Genomic DNA, 18,639 nt, shown 5'->3' with positions numbered 1-18,639 from the left:
ATGACTAAGCAGTCAATCATGTGGTAACAACTGAATGCATAATAGCGTACAGACATGGTGATGAGGTTCAGTAGTTGTTCAGACCAACTTTAGAATGGGGAAGAAATGTGATGAAAATGACTCTGACCATGGAATGATTGCTGGTGCCAGGCGGGGTAGTTTCAGCTTCCCAGGAACTGCTGATCTCCTGGGATTTTCACGCACAGCTCTCTAGAGTTTACAGAGAATGGTGTAGGGGACACTTTTGTGGGCAAAAACACAATGTCAATGAGAGGACGCTGACCAGATTGGTTCAAGGTGACAGTAACTCAGAAAAGCAGAAGAGCAATTCTGAACACACAACGTGCTGAACACATTGAAGTGGATGGATTCCAGCAGCAAAAGACACCAGGTTCCACTCCTGTACCTAATAAAGTGGCCATTGAGTGCCTACCCTCATGCATTACAGACGTTACGCAACGACAGGCCAGTCCCCTTATCCCGAGTGGCAGGGAAGCCACAAAAAAGTATCTGGGATAGAAGTGATTGCAGTTTAGTGTGGAGAAAGCTAGTGTGTGGATTTGGTGAGATCAATGCCCTGGCAATATTCATTTTCTGAAGCTGCAGAAGGAAATGGGTTTGATATTGTGCATGCAGATTTTCAAAAGTACCACAAAAAAGAATTGCCTGCAAAACTGAAGAAAGTGGAATGAAAGAAGCAGCAATGGCAAGGATGGTCTCAGTAGCAAATTTGATCAGCTTTTCAGACTGGAGTTAATTTATTATTGTCACATGTACAAGGTTCAGTGCAAAACTGTTTTGTGTGCCATTCATATAGATCATATTACAGCAGTGCATTGAGACAGCACAAGGGAACAGAAAATAATATGTCACAGTTCCAGAGAAATGCAGGTAATCAAGGTGCAAAAGCCGTAACAAGGTAGATTGAGGGCAAGAGTCCATCTTAATGTACTAAGTAAAAACACAAAATGCTGGCAGAACTCAGCAGGCCAGACAGCATCTATAGGAGGAGGTAGTGACAACATTTCGGGCTGAAACCCTTCATCAGAAGTGAAGTAACATGGGATGGTCGAGGGGGGATAAGAAGTGGAGGGAGAGATAAAGTAGAGAGCTGGGAAGTGATAGGTTGAAGGGAAATGGGCTAGGGGGAAGGTGGAGAATTATGGGAAATAAAAGAGAAAGAAATGTAGGGCTGGGGGAAGATTATAGTGAGGGGGAGAAAAAGAGAGAGAAAAAGAACCAGACTAAAATAATAGATAGGGATGGGGTTAAGGGGGGGCAGGGGTATCAACGGAGGTCTGTGAGTTGGATGTTCATGCTGGGAGGTAGGAGGCTACCTAGGCGGGAGATAAGGTATTGCTTCATCGACCTGCGTGTTGCCTCATCTTGACGGTAGAGGAGGCCATGGACAGACATGTCGGAGTGGGAGTGGTCTGTAGAATTGTAGTGTGTGGCCACAGAGAGATCCCGCCACTGCTGGAGGACTGAGCGCCAGTGTTTGGCGAAACGGTCTCCCAGTCTGCGGCGGGTCTCCCCAATGTATAAATGGCCACATCGGGAGCACCGGATACAGTATATCACCAGTGAAGTGGTGCCTCACCTGAAAGGACTGTCTGGGGCCTGGAATGGTGGTGAGGGAAGAAGTGTGGGGGCAGGAGTAGCACTTCTTCCGTTTGCAGGGATGAGTGCCCAGAGGGAGGTCCGTGGGGAGGGATGGGGGGGGATGAATGGTCAAGGGAGTCGCGTAGGGAGCGATCCCTGCCGAAAACCGAGAGTGGGGGGGGAGGGGAAGATGTGGCTGATGGTGGGATCACGTAGGAGGTGGCGGAAGTTAGAGGATTATACATCGGATCTGTAGGCTGGTAGGGTGATAGGTGAGGACCAGGGGGACTCTATCCCTGGTGGGCTGGCGGGGGGGGGATGGGGTGAGGGGAGAGGTGCTTGAAATACGGGAGACGCGATGGAGGGCAGAGTTGATAGTGGACGAATGGAAGACCCTTTCTTTAAAAAAGGAAGACATCTCCTTTGTCCTAGAATGAAAGGCCTCATCCTGAGAGCAGATGCGGCGGAGGCGGAGGAATTGAGAGAAAGGGATAGCATTTTTGCAGGAGGTGGAAGGAGGAATAGTCTAGGTAGCCGTTGATATCCCTGCCCCCCCTTACCCCCATCCCTATTATTTTAGTCTGATTCTTTTTCTCTCTCTTCCCCCCTCACTATAATCTCCCCCCAGCCCTACATTTCTTTCTGTTTTATTTCCCATAATTCTCCACCTTCCCCCTAGCCCATTCCCCTCCAGCCTATCACTTCCTAGCTCTCTACTTTATCCCTCCCCCCACTTCTTATCCCCCCCCTCGACCATCCCATGTTACTTCACTCCTGATGAAGGGTTTCGGCCCGAAACGTTGTCACTACCTCCTCCTATAGATGCTGTCTGGCCTGCTGAGTTCTGCCAGCATTTTGTGTTTTTATTTATTTCCAGCATCTGCAGATTAACTCGTGTTGCCTGTTAATGTACTAGGGATTGTTCAGTAGCCTTATGACAGCAGCATAAAAGCTGTCCTTCAACCTGGCAATACCTGTACTTGGGACTTTGAATTTTCTGCCCTGTTGTTCATGGAGTGGGGGGGGGGGGGGGGGGGGGGTGGATACTTGATTATCTTGGCAGTTTTACTGAGGCAACCAGAAGTGTAGACAGTGTACAGAGGGGAAGCTTCTTTCCCTGGGACTTCTTGCAGTCTCAAGCAGAGCAGTTGCCAGGCCAAACCAAACCACGATGCATTTAGATAGGGCACTTTCTATGGCAAAAATTGGTGAGGAGTTGGAAAGTACAGTGGCGTCATAGTACTGTTCTCATCGTCTATTATTAATGACCTGGTGTGGGTGAAGAATTATATGCAGAATTAAAAGGGATAAAACCTATCTGACTTATTGGCAGCTTAACAAGTCGTGCTGTGAGAATAATGTATGAATAAAGAGGTGGTTATTGCATGAGAAAGCTTCTGTCTACCCTTATCAAAGTATGTATGTGATAACGGATGTCTAACAGCAGCCCAGACAGTACTGGGGTACTCACTTGGGTTGCAGATTTTCCCAGGCTCTGTAGTTCAACTGAGCGTCGCAAACTTGCTAATAAACGGTATGTAATTTTAGGTAAACTGTGTTTGACAATTATTCCCTGGGTCTGAACCTAAAGGCCTCTGGAAGGGAGGCAGATCGACATGGGGAGTGCACAAAACAGCTTCAAGCAGTGTGCAGTGAATAGTGACGTGTCACAGTCACGGGAAGAGCCAGGAAAGGAAATATTATGTGAAGGAAACACAAGGCAGAAGAATCTAAGTGCATCAGTGTACGAATTAATGGAGACAATGGGACAAGTTGAGATCACAAGAATAAAGATAAAGGAGCAGCTCTACTATTCAATCAATCAAGAAAGGCTTTACCTTGCCCAAACAATGTATTCCTTAACAATGTTGTAGAATAGTGGTCGCCAACCCGCCGATCTTTGAGACTTTCCCAGTAGATCCCGAGAAAAAATGAAAAATAAATACACAAATACTGTTGAGAGATTGTTTCCGGGTTGCGGGGTTTTCGTTCCGTTCTTTCTGCCCAGTGCGCATGTGTGTAGCTCCTCCGCCACGCTACACAGTGTACTTCAGTGGTCCCCAAACACTGGGCCGCGAGGAAACAATATGATTTGGCAATATTGAACGATACGAGTCAGCTGCACCTTTCCTCATTCCGTCACACCCACTGTTGAACTTGAACCCACGCGAAGTCATTACACACGCAAGGTCATCATTCGCCTAAATGCAGTGATACCTTCACGCCAGGAATCACTGGTTGCCTCGGGTAATCGGCCGCCTTACGCGGCCGGCGGGAAGTGCCATTGCTGCTGGCCTGAAGCGCGGACAGATGGGTGCCGCCTCTGAACCCGTTTACCACACCGAATGTTCGTGGGGAACCCGGTGCTAAAATATTCATAGACGACCTAATTCGGGCTCAGGGTTTCATAAGTAGCAGAGCAGCTACCTCGCTGCGATCTACTGAAAGTCATCCCTCGAGCCAAACTTTTGTCACTCGATAGATCCTACAAGGGTTGCGGGGTTTTACTTCAGGTCTTTTCTGCCTGGTACGCATGTGTACGACTAAACAATTTAGAGGGTCGATCTTGCCTTTCACTAAGGCCGAGGTAGTCGATCTTGGGCTTAACAAGGTTGGTGACCACTACTGTAGAATAAGACCGCAAGATCATTAAGATATAGGAGCAGAATTAGGCCTTTTGGCCAATCGAGCCTGTTCCACCATTTCATCAAGGCTGATCCATTTTACCTCTCAGCCCCAATCTCCCCTGTATCCCTTCATGCCTGATCAATCAAGAACCTATCAACCTCTGCCTTAAATATACATAAAGACTGTCTCCACTGCTGCCTGTAGCAAAGAATTCCACAAATTCACCACTTTGTGGTTAAATAAATTCCTCCTATTCTCTGTTCTAAAAGGACACCCTCTATTCTGAGGCTGTCTCCTCTGGTCTTACTCTCCCTACATCCGCTCCACATCCACTCTATCAAGACCTTTCACAATATGATAGGTTTCAATGAGGTCACCCCTCATTCTTCTGAATTTTAGCAAGTACAGGACCAGAGCCATCAAACACTCTTCACATGACAAGCCAACAGAATCACTGAATCATTTTCGTGAACCTCCTTTGAACCCTCACCAATGTCAGCGCTTTTCTTAGATAAAGGGCCCAAAACTACTCACAATATTCCAAGTGAGCCCTTGTCAGTGCTTTATGAAGTCTCAACATTAAATCCTTGATTTTATACTCTAGTCCTCGTCAAATGAATGCTAACATTGCATTTGCCTTCCACACCACAGGCACAACCTGCAAATAAACCTTTAGGGAATCCTACACAAGGATTTTTGAATTCTCTCTCCATTTAGAAAGTAAACTACCCTTTTATTTCTTCTATCAAAAGTGCACAACCATACACTTCCCAACACTCTATTCCACCTGCCATTTCTATACTCATTCTCCTAATCTGTCTGTCCTTCTGTAGCCTAATTCCTTAAAACTATCTGCCCTCCAACTCCTTTGATATTGTCTGCAAACTTAGCAACAAAAACATCAATTCCATCATCCAAATCATTCACATATAACATAAAAAGAATCGGTCCAAACATGGACCCATCACTAGTCACTGGCAGCCATCCAGAAAAGGCTCCCTTTATTCCCACTCTTTGCCTCCTGCCAATCAGACACTGCTTTATCCATGCTGGAAACTTTCCTGTAATACAACAGGCTTGTAGCTTGTTAAGCAAGCCTCATATGTGGCACTCTGTCAAAGACCAAGTACACAACATCTACCAATTCCCAGCAACACGTACAAGCTGGAGGAACTCAGCAGGTCGGGCAGCATCCGTGGAGACGAGCAGTCAAACTCAGACCTGCTGAGTTTCTCCAGCTTGTTGTACGTGTTGCTTTGACCACAGCATCTGCAGTGTACTTTGTGTAGCTACCAATTCCCATTTGTCTATCCTGCTTGTAATTTCTTCAAAGAAATCCAACAGATTTTCCCTCGAGGAAACCATGCTGACTATGGCCTATTTTATCATGTGTCTCTAAGTACTCCGAGACTATCTCCAACATACTATAATATCATAATATCTACTCCAACATCTTCCAAACCACTGTAGTCAGACTAACTGGCCTATGCTTTCCTTTCTTCTGCCTCTCTCCATTCCTGAAGAGTGGAGTGCTATTTTCCAGTCTTCTGGAACCATTCCAGAATCTAGTGATTCTTAAATGAACATTACTAATGCCACTTCTTACTTTCAGAAATCTTGGATGCATACCAAGTCAGGTCTATGTGACTTAACTTCCTTTGGACTTTTCAGTTTCCCAAGAACCTTCTCTCCAGTGATGTTAACTTTAAGTCAGTCTCACTAACTCAGTGAGCGAGGAAGTGAAACATACAGAGTGCCTAGAGCCCACTCGGTAGAAGGTACCTGAAGCCCCCGCAGCAGTGACAAATGAATCTTCATCCATTCTGCCCTTCTCCCAAATGCTCAAGTCCTACGTACTGCCAAATTGTGTGACTTGAGTATAGTGTCGGAGCAGGACTTGCCCCTGTACCCAAGACACTCTGTCCATGTACTGTTCTGGGACCTGAGAGTACAATGTGGGATAGGTCTGTGGCATGACCCACTGTCACTGGATCTGCTTATGTTCCGCTCTACCAACTTAGAGCACTGTACCAGGGCAAGGCTGGAGTATGCCCTAGGATGTTGGGTCTGGTGTGTCCTGGTCTGTGATCTTAAAGTACAGCACTGGAATATGACTGATTGTGTCCTCCTGACACTACGTCTCAGTGTGTCCCCTTTTGTGACTTCTCATTACAATGCTGAGGTACCTCCTCTGCATCCCCATGAGAGTCAGTTTGGTTGCAATGCGTGCTGCAACCTTAGAGTAGCACTGCCACTGGTCTCATTCACACTGGAACTGGATGTGGGAACTTACAGTATTATGCCTGGGTAGGACATATTTGTATGCCATGACACGAAGTGTGAGAGCGTACCACACAGACAACATCAAGTACATTGCTGCGGTAAGATCCTCCCAGGACATGTCCTCCTCTCATTACTACAATCAGAGAGAAGGTACACACAATGTGTAAGGAACAGCTTCTTTCAGGATGCCACTACTGTCTGTGTAATTTTGTTTATTTATTTCTAATTGCAGTTCATAATATGGCACTGCGTGGCATGGTAGTGATAATAAACCTGATTCTATCCTCTGCACACTAGCTCAGGGTGTATCCCGCATTGGCAGTCCACAAGTTGGACATGCAACCTGGAGAGAACTGGGAAATTCATCTCCTTGACTACCCTCCAAGTTAAGCTCTGGACTTTGAAACAGGAACACAGAATACAAAAGGGCATTAATTCAGCATGTGCTGAATGTTTTGCTCTTGAGGAAGGAAGCAGAAGTGTGAAATGGAATGCAAGAAACATTCCTGGGAGGAAGGGCAAGGTTGCACGGGCACCCTAGAGAAGCAGGATCTAAGTGCAGATCTGACAGGTTTCTGTAATAATTACCACAGAATAAAGAGACAGTTGTTACAAATCTTGTGCTGAGCAAGATGAAATTAGAATAAAGAAAGGCAAATGAGAAAATAAAACATGACCTGAAATGGTTTTAAAAATAACTGATAGTCTGATTTTACAATTAAAGCAATTGAAATTTTTTTAAAAATGCAGATTTAAACAATGCACATAAATAAAGAAACTGGAAAACAAAATAATTGCAGATACTAATCATTTATCAGCTTGCAGTATTTTTCCACCCTTGGGACACTACAAAATGATCAAATACATGTATTTAAAAAATGGCTTAAATTGCTTTGAAATGAAAAACCTACGCCTAACCTCAATCAATGATCTTCCTAATAATTATTCTAGTTACATGGTCCAATATAAGGGTACTAATAAATACTCAGTATTACGCCTTCAAAAATCACGGGGTAAGAACGGTCATTAATACACCTGGAACGGAAATTGATGAAACCGGTGCAGAAAAGCAGGTACCTGACAAAAAGGCAGCAGGAAACCCCAACAATATCAGACTGTAGATCAACGTCTAGATTCCACACATATTTATACGCGACTGGAAGCTGTTTTGGCACATAAGAGTCGGATTAACTACAGTGCAATAATGTGGCCCCTGCTCGCCTTGGACGGATTGGGGACAGGCGGTGGAATGCGGCTTCAGCCGTCACTGCGCCTGTTCACGATTGACCGTTCGGGCCGCTGGGAGCTGTAGTCCAACACTGACGTCACTAACGTCACCAATGCTTGCTGGTCTAAAACCGAGACTACAAGCCTCCCAGCTCCCTTTGCAGAAGCAGCATCGCCTTCACCTTCCACTTAATCGTTTGCAAAACTAGACAGACAGAAATGGCTTCCCAGAACATAAATAATGAATAATGTTACGCCTGTGTGACTAAAAACCCGTTCGTTATCATTACTGGCAATCGAATTAAACGTTCAATCTCCACGCAACGGCTATGATCCACACGGGTCAACCAATCTTTAGGAGCCGGAAGCGCGCGAACATTGATTGACAACGTGCTTCACCATCAGCGTCTGAACTACCTTCAGCTTCATCCTCTGATAGGATTAAACGGGAAGGAGGGACGGCTCACTTCATATTAGGTTGTCCCAGCTTCTCTTACCACCCCCCCCCCCCCATGCCCCGTAGCAACGCGGCCTAGCTCAAATAGTATCTCTTCCCCCCCCCCCCCAACACGTACAAATATTTCCTTCTTTCAGTTTCCCCTCCTAAAACAGAAAAATACTTCTACCTTCTTTGGCTAACGCAGCTCTCCAACCTAAAAGGCTACCACTAGCCATCAGATGGGCACGCTAGTGGAATGCATTTAGATTTTTTCTAGAATTGGAAGATAAAATATTTACCAGATCCGAGTCGCTGCTTTTTTTAATGGAGTCGTGACAATTTTTGTGTATGCGCGCCGTGTGGATGCGTTGAGAGGGTCCGCTGTTCCCCGGATTGTCCTTAGTCCACGGTCGGCGCGATTGCCTCCCCACCACTCCAGGCAGGCCCAATTTCCGGGCCCCTGACAGGAAGTGACGTCCACCTTGGCAACCGGTGTAAGGAGGCCGCAGGCTCGAAGCGATGGGGATTTATTGATTGATTAGGATGGTTGCACCTCCTTCTGCCTCGGGATGGTTTAATTCGTGAACTCCAAGACCCTGCGCACTAAGGTAGATGTTTGCTTTAAATATATTTCTCATCTCCAGTCATTAGAGGGGAGCCACTGGGCTGTTGATTCCTTGCAGCACTAAACTGCGGGAACTCAGCCGTTCGAGCAGCATCTTGGGGGGGGGGGGGGGGAAGAGAAGAAGAGAGATTCGTTTGAATCTCAAAGTTCAAAGTAAACTTTATTATCAATGTACATATACGTCACCATGAATATCCAAGACATCTTTAAGGAGCGGCGTCCATTATTAAAGGCTGCCACCACCCAGGACATGCCCTCTTCTCGTTGTTACCATCAGGAAGGAGGTATAGAAGCCTAATGCCCTTCCCTCGGACAACATCGGTGGTGTGGAGAGGGGAGACTTGCTGCTTAGGCAACTGCCGGTCTTCCATTTAAAAAAACCTTGCCCAGGCTTGTGCCCTGGAAACTTTCCAAGGCGCAAATCCATGGTCTATCGAGACTAACGGAGGCCTACGCATAGAAGCCGAAGTCAGCGATTCAGAAATAGCTTCTTCCCCTTTCCCATCCGATTCCTAAATGGACAGTATCTGTTTTTGCACTATTTTAATGTAATATGCAGATATATGCTATCTGTAATTGACTTATTTTCTATATTATCATGTATTGCAGCCGCTCAGTTAACAAATTTCACGACATACGCTGGTGATGTTAAACCTGATTCCGGTTCTGATATTCTCGTGGCATACTCAGTAAATCCATAGAATAGTAACTATAATGGGTTCAATGAAAGATCAACTAGAGTGCAGAAGACAAACTGTGCAAATGCAAATATAAATAAATAACAATGAATAACCAGAATATGAGATGAAGAGTCCTTACAGTGAGATTATTGGTTGTAGGAATATTTCAATGATGGGGCAAGAGAGGGTAGTTAACTGCTTTTGTTCACGAGTCTGATGGTTGAGGGTAAGTAACTGTTCTTAAATCTGGTGGTGCGAATCCTGAGGCTCCTGTACCTTCTACCTAATGGCAGCACCGAGAAGAGAACATGGTGAGGATCTCTGATGGTGGATGCTGCTTCCCTATGACAGTGTTTCGTGTTGATGATGATAGATACTTTATTGATCACAAAGGAAATTGTAGTGTTACAGTAGCATTGCAAGTGCACATATATAAATATTAGTAGGAAGAATCAAAAAATAAGTTTCCACAAACAGTCTAGCAGGAGGGGGCCATCACTTCCCCAGCTATAGGTTGACTCATTATAGAGCCTACTGGTTGAGAGTAAGAATGACCTCATACAGTGCTCTTTGGAGCTAGGCAGTCCACACTGTGTCAGACAGACAGACATACTTTGTTGATCCAGAGGGAAATTGGGTTTCATTACAGCGGCACCAAGAATAGTGAAGAAATATAGCAATATAAACCATAAATAATTAAATAATAATGTTGATCATGCCAAGTGGAAATAAGTCCAGGACCAGCCTATTGGCTCAGGGTGTCTGACACTCTGAGGGAGGAGTTGTAAAGTTTGATGGCCACAGGCAGGAATGACTTCCTATGACGCTCAGTGTTGCATCTCGGTGGAATGAGTCTCTGGCTGAATGTACTCCTGCGCCTAACCAGTACATTATGGATTGGATGGGAGTCATTGTCCAAGATGGCATGCAACTTGGACAGCATCCTCTTTTCAGACACCACCGGATGTCCACACTATTCCGGATAAATCTGTAACCAAAGCTTTTTCTCTTCATTTTGACCCTCCAGCCACACTGAAACAGCTATTTTCTCCCCTGAAAATGGAGCTTTTCTAAAACGCCCTCCAGAGTGTGTAAATTTGAAAACACCGATTGAGCAGAGTAGTGTGGACGGGGTAACCGGAGATTTTTTAAAACACTGTCATGGCTTGCTGGAACAGATGGTGGCATGCAGAGGATGAGAAACATTCTTCAGACTTGCCAGGATTTTCCATAGGGTCCTTTGTTCTACCACAGCCTCCAGTATTCAGTTTGACTCCTATAACAGCCAGCCTTTCTATTCAGGTTATTGAGCCGATTGGCATCACCTGTGCCCCAGCACATCACCGCAAAGATGATTCTACTGGTGACAACAGACTGGCAGAACATGTGAAGTAGAGGCCTGCACACTCCAAAGGACCTCAGTCTCCTCAGGAAGTAGAAGCGCCTCTAGCCCTTTTAGTACACAGCCTCAGTGTTGGTGCTGCAATCAAGTCTGTCATCCAGGTGCACCCCCAGGTACCTGTAGGTCCTCTCCACATCCATATCCTCACTATCAATAGTATCAGGGAATAGTGCAGTCTTAAGTCTTACTAAAGTCCAACATTGTCTCTTTTGCCTTACTGATGTTGAGCTGCAAATGATTCAGCTTGTACCATTTGACAAAGTCCTCCACCAGAGCCATGTATTCAATGGTAGGGAGGGCTTTACCCATGTTGTATTGGGCGGAATCCTTTTGTAGGATTTCCTGTTCTGAGGCATTGATATTTCCATACCAGGCCATGAAGCAATGAGTCAATATACTTTCCACTACACATCTATAGAAGTTTGACCCACAATGTTGATAACTCTTGTGTTTTTGTTCTAATTGTGTTCTCTCTTGTACAAACTGTGGATGGTTTAAGTCTGCTTAGGGAGACATAAGAGACTATTGGTGTTGGAATATGCAGCAGCATACGATGCAAAATTGCATTTATGGTCATCTGCACAAGTGCATGGATGCCTAGCTGCAATGAGAAACTTACTTTCGGCAGCATTGTATATGCAGCAATCGCAAGTAAAGCGTAAACAAATGTGTGAGAACACAATTAGAACAAAAAATCTAATCAATTGCAGTGCCAAGTGGTGTTGGTGTCGCTTTACTGAGGCAGTGGCTGCGGTTGTGCATGCTGGTTCAAGAACAGAATGGTGGAAAATGAGTAGCTATTCTTGAATCTGGTGATGTCCTTGCTTGGAGGAATCCTGACTGGAAACATTGTCTCTCCGTTTCCCTCTACAGATGCTGCATGGCCCACATCTTGTTTGTTGCTCAAGAAATGTGCAGATAGTGGACGTTTTAAAACAAAAAAGTACATGTTAGAAACACTCAATAGGCTGCATCCAGCATCATCAACTAGAAACATTAATCCTCTTAGTCTGGACTGCATCATCTGCAGAGAGAGCTCAGTGTGTCAGGCTGTATCTGCATAAGAAAAAGGACAATTGCTGTCTCAGGTCAGGACCTTCATCCAGTCTGCCTATTTCCCTCCAGTGATGGTGCTTGACTGCTGAGTTTCTCCAGCGTATCATGTGTTACTCCAGATTCCTAGAACACTGAAAACTTACAGCACATTACAGGCCCTTTGGCCCACAATGCCATGCTGATCATGTAACCTACTCTAGAAACTGCCTAGAATTTCCCTACCACATAGCCCTCTATTTTTTCAACCTCTATGTACCTACCCCAGAGTGTCTTAAAAGACCCCACTGTATTTATCTTTACCACTTACACCAGCAGTACGTTCTATGCACCCACCGCTATCTGCGGAAAAACTTACCTCTGACTTACCCCTTGTACCTACTTCCAAGCACCTTAAAACTGTGCCCCCTCATGTTAGCCACTTCACCCCTGCGACAAAGCCTCTTGCTATCCAATCAATGCCTCTCATCATCTTATACACCCTTATCAGGTCACCCACTCATCCTCGGTCGCTCCAAGGGGAAAAGGCCAAGGTCACTCAATGTATTCTCATAAAGCATGCTTCCCAATCCAGGCAACATCCTTGTAAATCTCTCAGCACTTTCTCTGTAGTATCCACATCCTTCCTGTAGTGAGGTGACCAGAACTGAACACAGTACTCCAAGTGGGGTCTAACTAAGGTCTTGTATAGTTGTAACATTACCACACAGCTCTTGAAGTCAATCCCATGGTTGATGAAGGCTAACGCATCATATGCCTTCTTAACAACACGGTCAACCTGTTCAGCAGCTTTGAGTGTCCTATGGACATGGACCCCAAGATCTCACTGATCCTCTGCACTGCCAAGAGTCTTACCATTAATATTATATTCTGTCTTCAAATTTGACCTACCAAAATGAACCACTTCACACTCATCTGGGTTGAACTCCATCTGCCACTTCTCAGCCCAGCTCTGCATCCTATCAATGTCCTGCTGTAACCTCTGACAACCCTCCAGACTATTCACAACATCCCCAACTTCTGTGTCATCAGCAAACTTACTAACCCACCCTTCTACTTCCTCATACACGTCATTTATAAAAATCACAAAGAGGAGGGATCACAGAACGGATCCCTACGGAACATCACTGGTCACCATCCTCCAGGCAGATTACGAACCATATACAACGACCCTATGCCTTCTGTGGGCAAGCCAATTCTGGATCCACAAAGCAAAGTCTCCTTGGATCCCATGCCTCATTACTTTCTGAATGAGCCTCGCATGGGGAACCTTATCAAATGCCTTACTAAAATCTGTATATACTACATCTACAACTCTACCTTCATCAATGTACACAAAATGCTGGTGAAACAGAGCAGGCCAAGCAGCATTTTATGTGTGTTGTTTGAATTGCCAGCATCTGCAGATTTCCTCATGTTTGACCTTCATCAATGTGTTTTGTTACATCCTCAAATAATTCACTTAGGTTTGTAAAGCATGACCTGCCCTTGACAAAGCCATGCTGACTATCCCCAATCAGATTACTGGTAGGCAGCTGTCAATTCTGGAGGATCATGGGTTTGTGCCTCTGGTGGACTGTGTCCTCTCCAGGGTGCAAGCCTGGGTGGGAAGATCTGAAGAACCGGCTGTTGCCCATGCAGTGGGTTCCCCTTCTCCACGTCACTGATGTACTCCAAGGGAAGGGCAAGCACCAATACAGCTTGGCACCAGTGTCGTCGTAGAGGTTGCCAGAGTGAAGTTGTAAACAACATCAAACTGCCTTAGGGACCCCGACTCCAAATTTCTTCCTCTAGGTTTAGTCTGAAGACTTTTCCGTGGGTGGGTATGACTGCAAGGTAGCAGAGGTTTCAAATCAAGAGTTTTCCTTGGAGGTGGGCTGCCATCCAAGCTAACAAGCCCCACTTACCCAAAATCAGACTATGACTCTCGAAATGCTCATAAATCTTGCCTCTCAGGATCTTCTCCAACAACTTGCTCACCACTGAAGTAAGACTGGTCTATAATTTCCTGGGTTATCTCTACTCCCTTTCTTGAACAAGGGAACAATGTTTGCAACCTTCCAATCCTCTGGTACTTCTCCTGTCCCTATTGATAATGAAAACATCATTGGCAGGGGCTCAGCAATCTCCTACCTCGCTTCCCACAGTAGCCTGGGGTATATCTCGTCCAGTCTTGTCAACTTATCTGACTTAACACCTTTCAAAAGCTCCAGGACGTCCTCTTTCTTAATCTCTATAAACTTAAGCCTTTCAGTCCACTGTAAGTCATCCCCACAATTGCCAAGGTCCTTTTCCCTGGTGAATTCTGAAGCAAAGTATTCATTAAGTACCTCTGCTACCTCCTCCAGCTCCATAACCTGATTCGTCCTATTCTCACACGGCTCATCCTCTTGCTGTTCACATATTTGTAAAAAGCCTTTGGAGTTTTCCTTAATCCTGCACACCAAGGCCTTCTCACGACCCCTTCTAGCTCTCCCCATTTCATTCTTGAGCTCCTTCCTGGCACCCTTGTAATTTTCTAGAGCTCTAACAGTACCTAGTTTCTTGAACCTTTCATAACCTTTGCTTTTCTTCTTGTCTAGATTTTCTACATCCTTCGTACACCATGATTCTTTTACCCTACCATCCCTTCCGTGCCTCAGTGGAACATCCTATGCAGAATGCCATGTTCTTTGAACATTTGCCACATTTCTGACATGCATTTCCCTGAGAACATCTGCTCGCAATTTATGTTACCCAGTTCCTGCCTAATAGCATCATATTTCCCCCTACCCTAATTAAATGCTTTCCCAAATTGCCTGCTCATATCCCTCTCCAGTACCATGGTAAAGGAGATAGAGTTGTGATAACTACCTCCAAAATGCTCTCCCACCGAGATCTGACACCTGACCAGGTTCATTTCCCAATACCAAATCAAGTACAGCCTCTCCTCTTGTAGGCTTATCTACATGTTGTGTTAGGAAACCTTTCTGAACACACTATTTAAACTGCACCCCATCTAAACCCCTTGCTCTCAGACAGACAGACATACTTTATTGATCCCAAGGGAAATTGGGTTTCATTACAGTCGCAACAGCCAAGAATAGTGTAGAAATATAGCAATATAAAACCATAATTAAATAATAAGTAAATTATGCCAAGTGGAAATAAGTCGAGGACCAGCCTATTGGCTCAGGGTGTCTGACACTCCGAGGGAGGAGTTGTAAAGTTTGATGGCCACAGGCAGGAATGACTTCCTATGATGCTCAGTGTTGCATTTCGGTGGAATGAGTCTCTGGCTGAATGTACTCCTGTGCCTAACCAGTATATTATGGAGTGGATGGGAGACATTGTCCAAGATGGCATGCAACTTGGACAGCATCCTCTTTTCAGACACCACTGTCAGAGAGTCCAGTTCCACCCCCACAACATCACTGGCCTTACAAATGAGTTTGTTGATTCTGTTGGTGTCTGCTACCCTCAGCCTGCTGCCCCAGCACACAACAGCAAACATGATAGCACTGGCCACCACAGACTCGTAGAACATCCTCAGCATCATCCGGCAGATGTTAAAGGACCTCAGTCTCCTCAGGAAATAGAGACAGCTCTGACCCTTCTTGTAGACAGCCTCAGTGTTCATCAGAAGATGCCAGTCAATATTAGGAAAGCTAAAATTACCCATCACAACAACCCTATTATTGCACCACTCCAGAATCTGCCTCCCAATCTCCTTCTCGATATCCCTGTTACTATTGGGGGCTCTATATAAAAAAAAAACACCCAATAGAGTACCGTAATTGTCCCCTTCCTGTTTCTGACTTCCACCCACAATGACTCAGTAGACGATCCCTCCATGACCTCCTCCTTTTCTGCAGCTGTGATACTATCCTGATTAGCAGTGCCCAGAGGAAATGGAGAATGTACAAACAGTGACAGGAATAAAATTCCAGTTGATGGCACTGTAAGTGTAGCCCTATTAGTTGCTATTCAAATTCTTCATTATTCATTCCTGGTTGCTTTAGTGCTTGCATTTATTTGTTAAGTTCCTTCTGTGTTAAGGTTTCTTGTTTCCAATCCAAAGTAGTCCACGTTATACTTGAACCTCTGAGTCACGTGGCTGTTAGATAACAAGCCAGGTTTGTACATGAGCCCGGTGAAGGGGTTACAGAAGCATGACAATGCCTCTATTTCCTTTGGAGTCTGCACACATTCAGCTCGTCATCGAAAATGTGACTAACTTTTATAGATGTGTAGTGGAAAGTGTATTGACTGGCTGTGTTATGGCCTGGTATGGGAACACCAATGTCTTTGAGTGGAAAATCCTACAAAAAGTAGTGGATCTGCCCAGTACATCACGGGTAAAGCCCTGCCAACCATTAAGCACATCTACATGAAATGTTGCCATAGAAAAGCAGCGTCCATCACTAAAGATCCTCACCACCCAGGCCATGCTCTTTTCTCACTGTTGCCATGGTGTAGAAGGTACAGGTGTCTCAGGACACACACCAATAAGTTCAAGAACAGTTACTACCCCTTTACCATCTTGAACAAAAGGGGATAACTACACTTATTCTATTGCTGGTGTTCCCACAACCAATGATCTCACTTTAAGGGCTCTTTATTTTGTTATTTCATGCTCTTGTTATTTATTGCTATTTATTTGTATCTGTATGTGCGCAGTTTGTCGTCTATTGATCCTGTATACAGTGTTATGATACCAGCCCCCTCCTTTGTGAGAATTGCAAGAGCCCTAGTGAAAGGGGGGTCAATGACCCGAGAGAGAGCAAGAGAGAGAGAGAGACATGCCGAATGGACACAGGAAATGGAAAGACAGCGACGTGCTGGATACCGCATTCCACTGGGACAAAAGCTGGCGACTGTGGCATTGTTCTCAGGAGACACCTGGGAACTGCAGACGTGCCAACTCGCAGGGACATTGTAAAGCCCTCGGGCAAAGTGGGCTGGTTGAGAGAGAGATTGCATCACCTGCAACCTGATTGACACCTGAGATCCCGTGAGGCAGTATAAAGAAGGGTCTAAAAGAGGACGACCCTCAGACGCACCAAGGAGACACCGAGAAGCACGATACCGCTTCCCGTGGGAACGGGAAGCCATTTTGAAGGAAGCCACGTGTGTTAAATTCCGAATGCGGAGTTTGTGGCTAGAACCAACGGAAAACCGCTTTTATTTAACACCAGGGAAGCCAAATCCTCTGAGGCTGAGGATTTGATTCATAAAGACAACGGCAAGTGTTATCTTTTCCTAACAATCTCTCTCTCTCTCTCTCCAACACGTGAAACCAAAAGGGAAAAGCCTGCAGACTTCAGAGTGACTCTTTATATTTCCAATTGGACTCAGTATTATACCCTAGACAACGAAAGAGCTTATTTCTGAGTGATTATTAATGTACCTGCGTTTTAGATTGAGTATTGACGCATGTTATCTGAATGTTTGTATTAACCTTAATTTTTGTGCCCCTTTATTAATAAAACTTTTGAAAATAGTACCATTGGACTTCAACTGACATATCTATCTTTGCTGGTAAGTGAAACCAGTTACTGGTTTCATAACAACAGTCACTGTTCTATAGATTGCTAAGTATCCCTGCAGGATAAAGAATCTCAGGGTTTTATCTGGTGACATATATGTACTCTGATAATAAATTTTACTTTGAACTTTAATGGAGGACTGTTGAGGATGTGGAACTCAGTCCCATAGGGAGATGTTGAGGAAGGTTTAAAGGGGAGCTTAATGAGAGGGGATGGTGGAATGGGATGGTGGGAGTGGGAGAGAAGACATTTAGAGGGGATGCACATGGAGCATAAATACCAGGACCGATTGGATGAAATAGTCTATCTTACTACTCTGAATACTTACTAATCCTGGCCGTTTGGGGTGCACAGTGTCATTGCTGAGTGATGCTTTCATTACAAATAATTGTATTTGGGACACTTTTCAAGCAGTTGCTTATTTCTCAGTGGCTTTTATACCATGCCAGGGTTCGGACCATGGCCGTGCTTTCCCGGAAACAGAAGAGGTTGCTGCGTTACGTGGAGGAGGGCAGCATCCCAAAGCTGAAGTCCTATCTCCGCAAGCACCGGCTGCTGCCAGTGTCGTTTACCGGGCGGAAAGGCCGCACCCCACTGCACGTGGCCTGCGTACGGAGGGAGGGTGCGGCCGCACGTCTGCTGCTGAGGCATGGAGCTGACCCGATGATCCGAGACCAGAGAGGAAATACTCCGCTACACCTGGCAGCCAGGGAGGCGGTGAGGAAGGGAAAGAGAGGTAATGTGGAAGTAGGAGAGAGTCAAAGATATTGGGGAGGGGGGTGGGTGGGCAGTGAAATTTGATGTTTTGTTCAACTGGAACATTATCAACATAATCAAAGACCCATGCACCCTGGGCGTTCTTTCTTCTCCTCCCCCCTCAAAGCCCATACCGCCAGGCTGTATCCCACTGCTGTCTGACTCTCGAATGGGCCTCTTGTACAGAAAAGTGAGCCTTTAGCCTCACAATCTACCTTGATAGGATCTTGCACTTTATTGTTTACCTGCAATGCACTATTAATAGTAATTACACTTTATTCTGCCTTGTTATTGTTTTACCTCATTCCAGCTCAACACACTGATCTGTATGAACAGTATCCAAGATGAGCTTTTCACTATCTTGGAAAATATGACAAATGTAAACCAAAATGAACACCAATTATTGTCTTGTACTG

General features: G+C 45.2%; 2 protein-coding genes across 6 annotated transcripts in view; one reads left to right on the top strand and one right to left on the bottom strand.

Moving 5' to 3' along the window:
* The window catches only part of csnk2b (casein kinase 2, beta polypeptide), a 62,951-nt gene extending 54,332 nt beyond the window's left edge, over positions 1-8,619 (bottom strand). The window contains exon 1 of one of the 3 annotated variants that reach the window (XM_073031633.1): positions 8,479-8,619. The gene's annotated coding sequence lies outside the window, so the exon portion shown is untranslated. Of the gene's footprint in view, positions 1-7,590; positions 7,738-8,478 lie in introns of those variants that run through there. The other 2 variants (XM_073031629.1, XM_073031642.1) reach the window with 2 other exon arrangements.
* A 36-nt stretch (positions 8,620-8,655) lies between these two features.
* nfkbil1 (nuclear factor of kappa light polypeptide gene enhancer in B-cells inhibitor-like 1) overlaps positions 8,656-18,639 on the top strand; it is a 33,511-nt gene continuing 23,527 nt past the window's right edge. For 2 of the 3 annotated variants that reach the window (XM_073031628.1, XM_073031626.1), the window contains exons 1-2: positions 8,667-8,787; positions 17,917-18,203. In XM_073031628.1, the coding sequence (XP_072887729.1) occupies positions 17,927-18,203 (277 nt within the window). In that variant the 5' untranslated portion in view covers positions 8,667-8,787; positions 17,917-17,926. Of the gene's footprint in view, positions 8,788-17,896; positions 18,204-18,639 lie in introns of all 3 variants that reach the window. The other variant, XM_073031627.1, reaches the window with a different exon arrangement.

Source organism: Hemitrygon akajei, chromosome 2, assembly GCF_048418815.1.
Source record: "Hemitrygon akajei chromosome 2, sHemAka1.3, whole genome shotgun sequence".
NCBI classification, from domain to species: domain Eukaryota; kingdom Metazoa; phylum Chordata; class Chondrichthyes; order Myliobatiformes; family Dasyatidae; genus Hemitrygon; species Hemitrygon akajei.
Note: the sequence above shows the minus strand (reverse complement) of the source record. Positions and strands in the feature narration are given on the sequence as shown.